A 12,672-nucleotide genomic window follows, 5' to 3' on the forward strand; every position below is an offset into this window, starting at 1 on the left:
TGCGACAGAGGACTGCCAGCGTCAGGAAACCGGAAGGACACGCAAAGTGAAAAAGGAGGGAGTTGGGGACAACCGTGAGATCCGGGTGACAAGCCCCCGAGTTGGAAAAGGCATGTGACGGGCCGGGGGTGGGGGGTGCGGGCTGGAGAAAGAGGCAAAGGGGAGGGGATCGGCAATGAGACACTCGTGAGTCTTGGGGACAGAAAGGACTGGAAAGGCGGTTTCGTAGTTTGGGGCAGGGGAGAGGAGCACATGTCTTCTCCCACATGTAGAAAACAGTTTAAAAATTCACACTAACGTACCAAATTCGTCACAGACATTGCGCTGTCATGAACACAGGGATCATACTTCACAGCCCAAATGACCACCACCCAGTCAGATATTTACGACAGCATTCTCTCGCCTACATCCGTCCCAAGACCTTGCAGGCTTTGCTGCGATGTTCTGAACAAATGGAATTGCTAATGCAGTGTCTTTTAATAATTAAAAATACGCATAAAAAGTTAAAATTTTACCGTGTTTCTTTTTTTCCACACACATAAGCACGAATACTTCTGTGCTGTTTCACTTATGTCCACGTCTATTAAAAAAAAACCTCCCTGCACGTCCCTTGTTGTCACATACATTTTTAACCCCTATGGTGCCAGCGTTCGAATCAGGATGAAAACATCTCTGTAGCCGTGGACACTGGGCGAGTACATCCACGTACTTTAATTTGGACTGTGTGGGGGGTCTGCGTGTGGGCGGTCGGGTAATCGCCACCCTGATGTTCATTTCTCACCGGCAGAAACCAGGTCTCAGCTATAATGATCCCCTCACACTGTCCTACGATTAGTGTTATGGGATAGATGTCAAACTTGGGAATTTGTCACCCCCACCCCCATGCTACTTTCTCATCCCAAAGCCTAGATAACAGGTGCAGAAGGGATTCCCATCCTGGTTCAGTGACATGAGGGAGACAGCCTCACCTAGGTGTGATTGCAGATGTGTGTATCACAGCCTCAAGGTCAAGAAGGATCTAAAATGTCATCTAAGCCAGCGGTTGTCAGACCTACTGGAATCACTCAGGGAGACGTCAAATGCACAGATTCTGGATCTTGATTCTGTGTCTAGGGCTGAGCGAATGTGTAGGTTTAATAAATGCTCTGGGGGCGCCAGGGTGGCTCAGTTGGTTGAGTGCCCGACTCTTGATTTTGGCTAAGGTCACAATCCCAGGGATGTGGGATAGAACCCCGCATCAGGCTCTTTGCTGAGCACAGAGCCTGCTTAGGATTCTCTCTCCCTCTCTCTCTCTCTCTCCCTCTGTCCCTCTCCCCACTGTGTGCACACAGTTTCTCTCCAAATAAACATCTAAAAAAAATAATAAAAAATAAAAAAATAAAAAGTCCTCTGAAATGTGAACACAGACTTAATAGTTGATGACTGAAAAGCAATTGTTTTCAAATTATGGCGGTGTTAGAACACAGTTGACCCTTGATCAATGCAGGGGTCAGGCACGCCAGTGTCTCAGAGTCAGAAATATGTGCTGATTTTTGACTTCCCCAAACCTTCTCCACTGGTAGCCTACTGTTGGCCAGAAGCCTTCTGATTACGTAACAGCTAACACATACTGCATATTATACACATGATATAATGTCGTCTCACAATAAGGTGAGAGAAACGTGAATGTGATCGAGAACATCTCAAGGAAGACAGAATACATTTGTGGTGCGGGACTGTAAAAAATCTACGTGTAAGCGGACCAGTGCCGTTCAAGCCCACGCTGGTAAGGGTCAGGGGGACAGTGAAGTGAGCAGGGGCAAGGGTGTCCGGAAATACACCTGTCCGAGCCCCAGCTTCCTCTTCTATGGTTTGCCCCTCACACACGAGGGGCGTGGTTTCTAGGTTCTCTCTCTGATTCTATCCTTTTTCCCACATCTGTAGTCTGAAGTAATTATTAACATTTCCACTTTGACCTTGGCCTGGCGGTCTCACTGCTCTATACCAGGTGGTGGTGGGGGGGGGGGGGTACGTTCTTTCATCCTGCTTGATGTTTGAGAGCACTTTCAATGTGAAGACTCATGTGTTTCTGACACTCTGGAAAATTCCCACCTTTTATTGCTTTAATTATGTTTCTCTGCCATTCTCTTCGCTTCTCCGGAATTCTTTTTTTTTTTTTTTTTTCAACGTTTATTTATTTTTGGGACAGAGAGAGACAGAGCATGAACGGGGGAGGGGCAGAGAGAGAGGGAGACACAGAATCGGAAACAGGCTCCAGGCTCCGAGCCGTCAGCCCAGAGCCTGACGCGGGGCTCAAACTCACAGACCGAGAGATCGTGACCTGGCTGAAGTCGGACGCTTAACCGACTGCACCACCCAGGCGCCCCTGCTTCTCTGGAATTCTAATTAGAGTAGACTGAGCTCTCCTAGCCCATTGCTCTTGTCCCTCATTGGACCCCTATCTTCAAAAGCCTCTTACCGTTCTGTTTTCCAGATGCGACCCTCAGCGCGTTTCTTCTTCCTTTTGTGCTTCCGCCAATCGCTACATTTATCATCTGTAGGATTTCCAGTTGGTTCTTTTTAAATATATGCTTATTTCTGCCAGCTCTTTATTTCACAATTTCTTACCCCCTTCTATGAGTATTATCTCATCATATAGTTCTTTATGTTTCCTATACATGTATTTAAAGCTCTTTTCGGAATGTTTCATTATTTGTGTTTTCTCTGGAGTGAATTCATCTTTCAACTGCTGCTTTGGATGGTCCTTTAGCATTTGGTTTTTGCACACGTTTTGGAATTTGGGGCCGGTCAGCTCATCCTAGGTGGTGATTCTCGCAGTCTCTCTCTCCCACTCTCGCAGTGCCCCTGCCTCCCTCTGGCTAACAAAGGCCTTGACCTGGTCCGAGTGGGGCCCTCACCCTGGAGCAAGACATGCTGTCCTGGCAGGAGGCGTCCAGATACACCACCGCCTGGCTTAGCTCACCTCCGGTCAGAAGGCTGGGTCAGTGTTTCCTCCTCTCCCCGTGGGCACTGTCATCCCCACTACCCTACGGGACCTCAATTCCTTCCGGGATCTGCCTGCTCGGGGCCCCGGGTCCAGCAGGATGGCCCCTCCAGCTCCTTCCCACTGCTGTGCACTTCTGTCCAGATGCGGATCCTCAGCGATGTCTGCGTAGTTTCAGGTACCCTCTAATTTTACATTTTCTCTGTCTTCCTCCTCTCATTGGTGTCTATTCAGAACAGGTGCATGTGCATGGCACCGGCGTTTCCAGCACAAACACAACGCCATCCTGACCGAAGCCTTAGGCCACGATTTTCACTTTTCACAAAATTTTGCAACATTAGCACTTTTTAAAAACCTTTTAAACGTTTATTTATGAGAGAGAGAGAGAGCAGGGGAGGGCCAGAGAGAGAGGGAGACACAGAATCTGAAACAGGCTCCAGGGTCTGAGCTGTCAGCACAGAGCCCGACATGGGGCTCGAACTCACGGACCGTGAGATCCTGACTTGAGCTGAAGTCGGACGCTCAACCGACTGAGCCCCCCAGGCACCCCAAGCACTTTTAAAAATGTTGATGTTGCACTGCATTTCCAAAAGCAAACACTTATAGTTTGGTACTTTTGATTTCCAGAGATGCTGGTGGATAAAGGAGAGGCCGGGGCAAAGTCCTGAGCTATTCCACTTTTGGGTTTCCCATGAACAACATGTTTCTCAACATTCAGTTCTCTTGGTTTCTCCAGTTTTTACTGCTGGTAAAGCATTTACGTCCATGCTTCCTTCATTTGGCCTGTGTTTTTACTTGTTTAAATAAACTTTAATGGGAGTTTGCATTGAAAAATGTTTTCTAGCAGGACGCCTGGGTGGCTCAGTCGGTTAAGTGTCCGACTTCGGCTCAGGTTACGATCTCATACTCCGTCAGTTCAAGCCCCGTGTCGGGCTCTGTGCTGATGGCTCGGAGCCTGGAGCCTGCTTCCGCTTCTGTGTCTCCCCCTCTCTCTGCCCCTCTCCTGCTCATGCTCTGTCTCCATCTCAAAAATAAATAAATAAATAAACATTTAAAAAATTTAAAAATTCTTTTCTAGCAAAATTATACATATTCTGTATATCAGCATACAACATGTACTGTACAATGATATATAATTTATACATTTATATAAGTAACTGTATGGCACTGTTTATTTATATATTTCTACATCGTACCCACTTTCTAGGAGGAAACGGCACGAGCTGTAGAGAGTCATAGCTGACATATCTGTGCCATTTGCTTTCCTGAGGTCTGTTACATTCCTAATCTTTTCCTTGATACTTTATATTTCCCACAGCCTACGCACATTGGGGCTGGAATCCGGCTTATTACATTTAGCTCACCTTAGAACCTGCCTTTCATAACGTCTCCCGCATTCTCTTCGCTTCTTTTGAATCAATGGCAGCCAGTGGACGGAGTCACGTTAAAGCCGCTCAGTAGATCGAGACCCAGGGACGAGGCAGACACACGTTCTCCTTCTGGCCCCACTGTCGAGACCCTACCTTTTCTCATCTAGAGAACAGGCGAAAGGCTGGGTGGAAAATGTGGCTTTCGTGCTGTGGAGTCCAGCCTTGCAAAGATCACTCACTTGACTGAGGGCTGGTGACCGTGGAGGGTGTGCCACACCCCACAGCGGCCTCTGCTGCAGTCTGCAGTTACTCAGCAAACGTTGCTTACGTGCAAAGCACCGTGCTGCACTCAATACTGGGAGCGGGGAACAGAAACAGACTCAGTAAGACGGGTCCTGGGCACTAAGGGGGCCTCACGTAAACCAAAGTTACATGAAGCGATTGTCCAACACATTAAGGGCAAGTGACCAGTGTTCACAAGGTATGATTCCCGTCTAACGTCTCACACACACACACACACACACACACACACCCCATCTATTTCCTTTGCATCCTGTGTAAGTATCTTGTCTATTTAAGATTTGGTAGGTTTTGCAGCATTATCCTAATTTATAAAATGCTAGCAGTCACACTGAACCACAGACGTTAGAGTTGGTAAGATTAAATTCCTATTTTAAGTTCTTTTTGTATCTCTGCTTTCTCTATGAAAACTCGTTTCCTGAAAATTCTACCAGGTAACCTGAAAGTTAACCATCAACAACCTGGGAATACAACGCAGAAAGAATTTGCAGCTACGTTCCTCTGTTTATCAGTGAAGTAACAGGTACCCTACTTACTTCCGGAGACCATTCCTCTGGAATCTCTCCCTTTTCTTAAACTAACTGAACAACATTGACCTCCTAGCCATGGCTTAGGCAGAGGAAGAGTCTGGTTATTTAACTTTCCATAGTAACTAACCTCGCAGAGAGCGTGGCAGGCAGTTCACCCAGAAAGTTTGCTTTTTGTAACTTTATCACATCCCTCCGCTTGAAGTTTTATTGGAAGACCATCCTCTGAGCTAACGGATCTAGCCAAAGTGCTCATAGATGATCTGGATGATTATAGGATTAAAATAGTTCAAAATGTGATTAATTTACTAAAATAGGAAGTTTATTAGTGGCTAGAAAATGAAATGACCTGTAGGTCACGAAACATAGTTGATATGTTTGTACCCTTTGTACTTCTGAGATGGATTGAGCTCCTAATCTTTCTCTTGGCATTTTCTATTTTCCAGAGCTTGTGAAAATTGAGGCAGGAATAGGTTTATTACATTTGGTTGGTCTTGGAACCTGGTTTCTGTAATATTTAAAAATTTTAAAATATTAAAAAATATTAAAATTTTTTTTAAGTTCAGAGCTTAACCAGAATTTTAAAATATCATTATTTATTTGTTCTCATACATTTAGTCCCATTACATTGTACTTTAAAGTTTTAAGCAGATTTAAGTTTTACACAGAGATATTTACTTTTTTTAAAAAATGTGTATTGGGGCGCCTGGGTGGCACAGTCGGTTAAGCGTCCGACTTCAGCCAGGTCACGATCTCGCGGTCCGTGAGTTCGAGCCCCGCGTCAGGCTCTGGGCTGATGGCTCAGAGCCTGGAGCCTGTTTCCGATTCTGTGTCTCCCTCTCTCTCTGCCCCTCCCCCGTTCATGCTCTGTCTCTCTCTGTCCCAAAAATAAAATAAACGTTGAAAAAAAAATTTTTTTAAAAATGTGTATTTATTTTTGAGAGAGAGAGAGAGAGAGAGAGAGAGAGAGAGAGAGAGCAAGAGAGCGAGGGAGACACAGAATCCGAAGCAGGCTCCAGGCTCCAAGCTGTCAGCACAGAGCCCGACACGGGGCTTGAACCCACGAACCGTGAGATCGTGACCTGAGCGGAAGCCGGACGCTCCACTGGCTGAGTCCCCCAGGCACCCCAAGACAGAGATATTTAGAAATATTTGTAGATCAATGCAGATTTAGGCAGGAGCTCTTACTTTTTTAATAGTGTAACTGAAAATAAAATAATAGTTTAAAAAAAGAAAACCAAAAGCTAAATACAAAGTGGAAAATACATCTTAAAAGAGACCCATAGATGAAAAAGATCTCCCTTTTAAGGACTCGCCCGATGTAGCTTGGCTCACCTTCAGCCTACTGTCTGATGTCACTTCTCTGATTCTCTGTCCATAAGGTGGGGTCAATAATAAATTGTTTCATAAATAAATAAATAAGAAAGAATAATAAATAATGAATTCATTTGTATGCAGCATCTCTTGACTAGCACTTAAATCCGATTTCTTAAACGTACCAGAACTCAGCAGTACGCTGAAAATAGAAGATCGTGTCTACTTACTTTTATAACGTAGCATCAAAAGTAACACAGGTCTCAGTATATTATCTTGAGGTCTTGGACAATGACCGTTAGCGGAAGAATGCCAGCCTGAACACTGTCATGGCCTAAACAGACACCGGTTCGTCACGACTTACGAACTGTGGGTGTTCTGTGGATTTCAGGTTGCTTTTATTTTTTTTTTTTTAATTTTTTTTTTTCCAACGTTTATTTATTTTTGGGACAGAGAGAGACAGAGCATGAACGGGGGAGGGGCAGAGAGAGAGGGAGACACAGAATCGGAAACAGGCTCCAGGCTCTGAGCCATCAGCCCAGAGCCCGACGCGGGGCTCGAACTCCCGGACCGCGAGATCGTGACCTGGCTGAAGTCGGTCGCTTAACAGACTGCGCCACCCAGGCGCCCCTCAGGTTGCTTTTAAACCTTTGTCAATAAACTCATGCTGGTTGGGATCTACTATGAATTGTAGTTTGGATGTTACTATACCACTCTCACAACATACAGAGGGGGACTTTTGATGAGATTCATGAAAACTGTAATAATTAACACTGACTAAGAGCCTTCGGCGTGTCCCGTGTCACCCTGCAGGCATTTTGTGTGCGCCCTACATTTTGTGCATTTTTTATGACAAGAATAACACCGCAGGGCGCTGGTGCTTATCTTCTTGTGATACTGAGCTTCCTCCAGCAACACTGTAGTGCACTTACTTTGGACCCCAGCGACCTACTCGCCAGTTTGGCAAGCTACGTAATTCTTTAAGGGCGAAGTCACTCTTGGTAATAGCACCATCAGGAATAAAGCTCTTACTGTCGGACCTCCGCTGACACTGTGGCTAATGACGCGCAGGGCACGTGGGGAACCTAGCCAGACAGTTCTGAGCGGCACTGGCCCCCTGATGGTCCCTACGAACACAAAACCAAACCAAAAGGAAACACAACTTGGGTCAAGAGAGCAGCGCCAGAACTTCAAAGTATAAAGGAACAGAATGCCAGAACATGAAGACGGCATTCGTACACGTAGGCTGCTCTGCAAATCACCACGCTCTGATTTTGAGAAGGAAGACGACAGAACTATGCAAGAATTCATTCCCCCATGGCACTGGTTCAACACCTCAGGCTTCTCTGCTGAAAAGCCTCCTTATGTAGCTCTACTGTACAAGTACAGTAGAAAAGAAAGCCGAAGACAAAACCCAGCAGGCATGATCGGGTTCTCTTCTCTCCTACAAAAGAAGAAACCCGATTGGTGGAGAGAAAAACTATCTCCACACTGGAAGACGGAGTAATGACAAAAATAAAGAGGCTTTGTCAAATAGAACTCACTATTTTCATTACTTAGCTTTGGCATTTCAGAGACGAAGGCTTTTTGTTACATACAGCACATCGCAGATCATATAAGAAACCAACTTCACCTGTATGTGTGGCACGGAGGACATAGTCTGTTGGAATGTGTTCTGCAGCCAGAAAAACACTTTTGAGGGGCGGGGGGGTAGGGCTAGGGGGCAGTTAAAGAGGAAGCAGCTAACGAGACAAACATTCCTAAAATTTAGAAAACTTGCTACTGAAATCAATTTTAGGTCTCCACATGGAGCGGGACACTTAGAGGCTTCACCGTCGGGGGGAAAAAGGGAAGGTCAAATGACCCTCTCTGTCATTTTAAGTTTGCAAACTCCGTGCTCTGCGTCTGTGGGGTTTTGTAGACGTCATTTGCCTGAGAAAAGATGTGTTATCTGAGTGGACACACACCAGGGGAGCTGGACACCCCAGCTTCACCCTGCCCTGCATGGAAATAGCGGACAACAGCGTGGAGGCCTCAACAGGAGAGCAGAGGAGAGGCTCGCCGCCCAGAGCACGGCAAGGGTTTCACAAACCTCATCTCTGAAATACACGCACACACCATGATAATTCACCCTCCTCAGAAGAAAGCAGCTCCAAGAGGTGCGCTCTGATTTGACCCCAACAAAAAGGGAATCGCCCCGGATGGGATCCATTAGTGACCAAGAGACACCCGCGGGAAACCGGGCGGGGTGACAAGGGAGCAGGACACAGGCCCTGCTGCATACATAGGTCAGTACCTGCCAGACTCCCGCGCCCTCCAACCCGCCCCCGGGGAGTTTTGCCTGCCTTCTTCTGTCCCTCCACCCTGGACTGCCCACACCCATCCGTCCCAGACCAGCCCCGCCCGTGCGAACCCGGCACCACCCCTCGGAGCCCAGCCCCGCCCGTCGGAACCCAGCACCCTGCAAACCCCAATTGTCGGAACCCAGCCCCCCCTGTTCGAACCTAGCACCCTCCGAACCCGGCCCCGCCCGTCAGAACCCAGAACCCTGCAAACCCAGCATCCCCGCAGTCCGGCACCCTCCAGCCCAGCACCGTCGGAACCCAGACCCACGCGTTCCAACCCAGCCGCGTCGGAACCCGGCCCCCGGCAAACCAGCGCCATCGGAACCCAGCAGCGTCCGAACCCCGCCCCTCCCGCCCCTCGACCCCCGCCCCGGCCCCGGCCCCGGCCCCGGCCCCGCCCCGCCCCGGCGCGCAGGAGGTGAGGCGGCCCGGCGCGCGGCGGCCTGTCGGCGGCCGGCGCAGCAGCACCTAGCGGAGGCCGCCCGAGGTGCGGCGGCGCGGGCGCGCGGGGGCGGGCACGCGGGCGCGGGGGCGCGCACGGCGGGCGGGGCGGGGCGGGGCGCGCGGGCGGCGTGTGCGGGCGCTCGGGCGCACACCGGCCGGCGGGGCTGACGCGGGGCGGGCCGGCTGAGGCGGCCGAGGCGGCCGAGGAGCCCGGGAGCCCGAGGAGGCTGCGGAGCCCGCGGGGCGGCCGGGCGGAGGCGGCCGAGCGCGGGGCGGCCGGGCCCGCGGACCTGTGGGCGCGCGCGGTCCCACCCGGCCCGGCCCCGACCCCCGCGGCGGCGCGGGCCGAGGAGCGCGGCCGGGAGGATGTCGGCGGGCGGCCGCGACGAGGAGCGGCGGAAGCTGGCCGACATCATCCACCACTGGAACGCCAACCGGCTGGACCTGTTCGAGATCAGCCAGCCCACCGAGGTGAGCGTCCTTCCCCTCCCCCTCCGCCGAGCCCCTCAGGCCGCCCCGCTCCCCGAGCCCCGGCGGCGCCCCCGCGGGGGCCCCCTCCGCCCCCCCCCCCCCCCGCCGCCGACCCCGCCCCCGGGCCCCACTCTGCGCCCCGGGGCCCGGGTGGTGGCGGGGAAGGGGGGGGGGGAGATCCCCGCGCGGGGCCGGGCGCGGGCGCGGCGGCGTCACCTGTGCCGCGGGGGGCGGGGGGTCGCGTGCCCCGCGGGGACCCGGGGGCGCGGTCGCGGGCCCGGCCGGGGGTTGGGGGCCGGGGGGCGGGGCCGGGGGCGGGGTCGGCGGGCAGAACGCGGGGGTCGCGGGCCGGGCTCGGGGGGTCGCGCGGTCGGGCGGGGGTCGCGGGCCGGGCGCCGAGAGGCCCTGCGGCGGGAGGCGGGCGTGACTTCACCGCGTTTCCCCCTGACTGCGGCGCGGGGTCCGCGGCGCTCCGGGCTGGGGGTAACGCGGACCTTTGTCACCCGGGCGAGCATGTGACCGGCGGTGTTTTGCTCCAGTGGGTTTGCAAACTCGGGGGTTGCCAGCCGCGAGAGTAAAGTCAATATCAGGAAAGTTCTAATCGTGCGCGTTTGCTGATAACGCGGCCCGGAATTGAACTCCCTTGGAAAGAAAGGTTTTCTCCCGTCCGTCGCCGGCCTCCCAGGTTGAAGCCGGAGCGCCCCTCCCCCCGCCGGGCCGGGGCGGGCGTCCGCGGTGACCCGGCGGGGCGGGGGCGGGGCCGGGCAGGGTCGCTCGGCGGCTCCCGGGCCTCGCCGGGGGGCGCCCAGCCCTGGGCGTGCTCCAGGGAAGAGGAGGAAGTCACACTCGCTCCTGGCCTAGGACAATGGCAGTTGTTTATGGCCGAGCGGCTGCGAGGCTTCCCAGGGTTTTTGCGGGCTGGGGTCGAGGCCCGCTCTGCCGGGACCCGAGGGGTCGTGCGGGTTAGGGTGGAGGCGAACGCTTGCGGGCGAGTGCGGAGCCCGGGCGTAGTCGTGCGGTGCACCTTGCACCGGACGCCGGCACTCCCGGGGGACCGTTTCCCCAGCACCTAGTCTTGATCGGCTCCGACAGCCACTTCAGAGTCGGTGTCATTTGCTCCCACACCGGCCTTCAGGCACCCATCGAGCGGGCAGACGTGAACGTTGTCGTGAGCATCCTCTCCTGTCGCCAGACCCCAGTTCGTCCGTTTGAGTAACGTTGACGTTTTCGTGTTCAACCTCTTGGTCGTGTCTGCGGGGGGAAGGATTTCTTCCGCCTTGCTGGGCAGAGCCATTCATCTCAGTACTTACTTGAATATTAATCCGCATTGTTAGCTTCGGTTGCCAGTTTGAACGCTGACAAGTTACTCCTGATTCGCAGCTCATCCTCTGCAACGATTTTCACGTAGGTCCTAGGAGGCAAACTGGTAACACGTACTCGTGTTCATTCGTAGACTTACCAGCACGTCTGGTGAAAGGCGACGGACGGGCAGTAATTTGACTTTTAGTACGATGTTGTCTTTGAGGACAATGGATTCATTTTTCTTCTCTCTGGTTAAAAAAATTCGGATGTAAAGTATTTTCTTGGAACGTGGTCGTTTTGTTTTTCTGTATGAATGAATCTATTTATCATTGTGTTTTTTAGAGATTTCTCAAGTCTGGTTGAGAAAAGGAATAGTTTTTCAGTTTAGTAATAGATATTCCAGTTTACTGTTTGAGCTTTTGTTTTTTTTTTTTTTTTTTTTTTTTTTTTTTTCAACGTTTATTTATTTTTGGGACAGAGAGAGACAGAGCATGAACGGGGGAGGGGCAGAGAGAGAGGGAGACACAGAATCGGAAACAGGCTCCAGGCTCCGAGCCATCAGCCCAGAGCCCGACGCGGGGCTCGAACTCCCGGACCGCGAGATCGTGACCTGGCTGAAGTCGGACGCTTAACCGACTGCGCCACCCAGGCGCCCCTACTGTTTGAGCTTTTGAATTGAGTTGGCATTTTAAAAAATCTAAACCAGAAACAGATTATAGTCAATTGGTTTCAAAAAATTCCATTTTTAAGCGCTCACTCGAAACTTCTTCTCTTCTCTTAGAGATATTAGTAGTTGCTAAAACTGGCCTGTCATTTGGAGAGGTACTTTTTATTTTCCATGGTTGCCCTGAGGGTGAAACGTGCCTCTGTAAGTGTCTTGAAGCAAAGCAAATTTGAAGGACTATTTTGGATCACGGTCGTGAATTTCAGTTAGTTTTTTCTCGCCACTTATGCGTGATCTCTTTTTAGAAATGATTCTCCAGAATTATATGGGAAAGCTTTTCATAACAAAGAAGATTGGCTTTTAAAAATGTCTTTTTTTTCATTCTCTAGAACCCCGTCCATGCTTAACATTAAGTTTTTTGGGGAATCTTTGCATACTATTAATTTTATTCTGGCCTTGGAAGTTGACTTTCACATTTAACATGTTGTGTTCTTCATTATGACGCAGGTAAACCTTCATGTTAGTATTTCTCTAAACCAATATTTCAAGGCTCACGGGTTCCCATTGCTGTATCTAAACTCATGTCTAGAAGTTTGTACCATCTGATGCTGAATTGTTACTGTTTGGCCATCACAAATCATTTTCCTTAGTTTTCTCCAAGAATGTAAGCGTGATCTAGGCCTTTGTTATTTTCAATAAATGGTAGGCAAATTTACTCCAGAATTTGACTTTAACAATGCAGTTTAAGCCTCCTTATATTTAAATATTTGGATAATCTTCCCATGTATGGATAGGAGAGTACAGTTGTGGTTTATTTTCTTTCGTTTGCTTTTTTGAGGAGGAGGGTACAGCGATCAGTATTTGTTATCAAATTGTATAACTATGGTAATCATCCGTGACTGGTGATTTCAGGCAGTCCCGATAATCACTGATAATTCTGTGGCTTCTGTGT

General features: G+C 50.6%; 1 protein-coding gene across 13 annotated transcripts in view; it reads left to right on the plus strand.

Annotated features, from left to right (window-relative positions):
• The first annotated feature begins 9,568 nt into the window (after positions 1-9,568).
• AFDN (afadin, adherens junction formation factor) overlaps positions 9,569-12,672 on the plus strand; it is a 142,751-nt gene continuing 139,647 nt past the window's right edge. For 8 of the 13 annotated variants that reach the window (XM_047859974.1, XM_047859978.1, XM_047859979.1 and 5 more), the window contains exon 1: positions 9,569-9,754. In XM_047859974.1, the coding sequence (XP_047715930.1) occupies positions 9,650-9,754 (105 nt within the window). In that variant the 5' untranslated portion in view covers positions 9,569-9,649. The remainder of the gene's footprint in view (positions 9,755-12,672) is intronic. The other 5 variants (XM_047859983.1, XM_047859984.1, XM_047859985.1 and 2 more) reach the window with 1 other exon arrangement.

The sequence above is a fragment of the Prionailurus viverrinus genome, chromosome B2, assembly GCF_022837055.1.
Source record: "Prionailurus viverrinus isolate Anna chromosome B2, UM_Priviv_1.0, whole genome shotgun sequence".
In the NCBI taxonomy this organism is placed as follows: domain Eukaryota; kingdom Metazoa; phylum Chordata; class Mammalia; order Carnivora; family Felidae; genus Prionailurus; species Prionailurus viverrinus.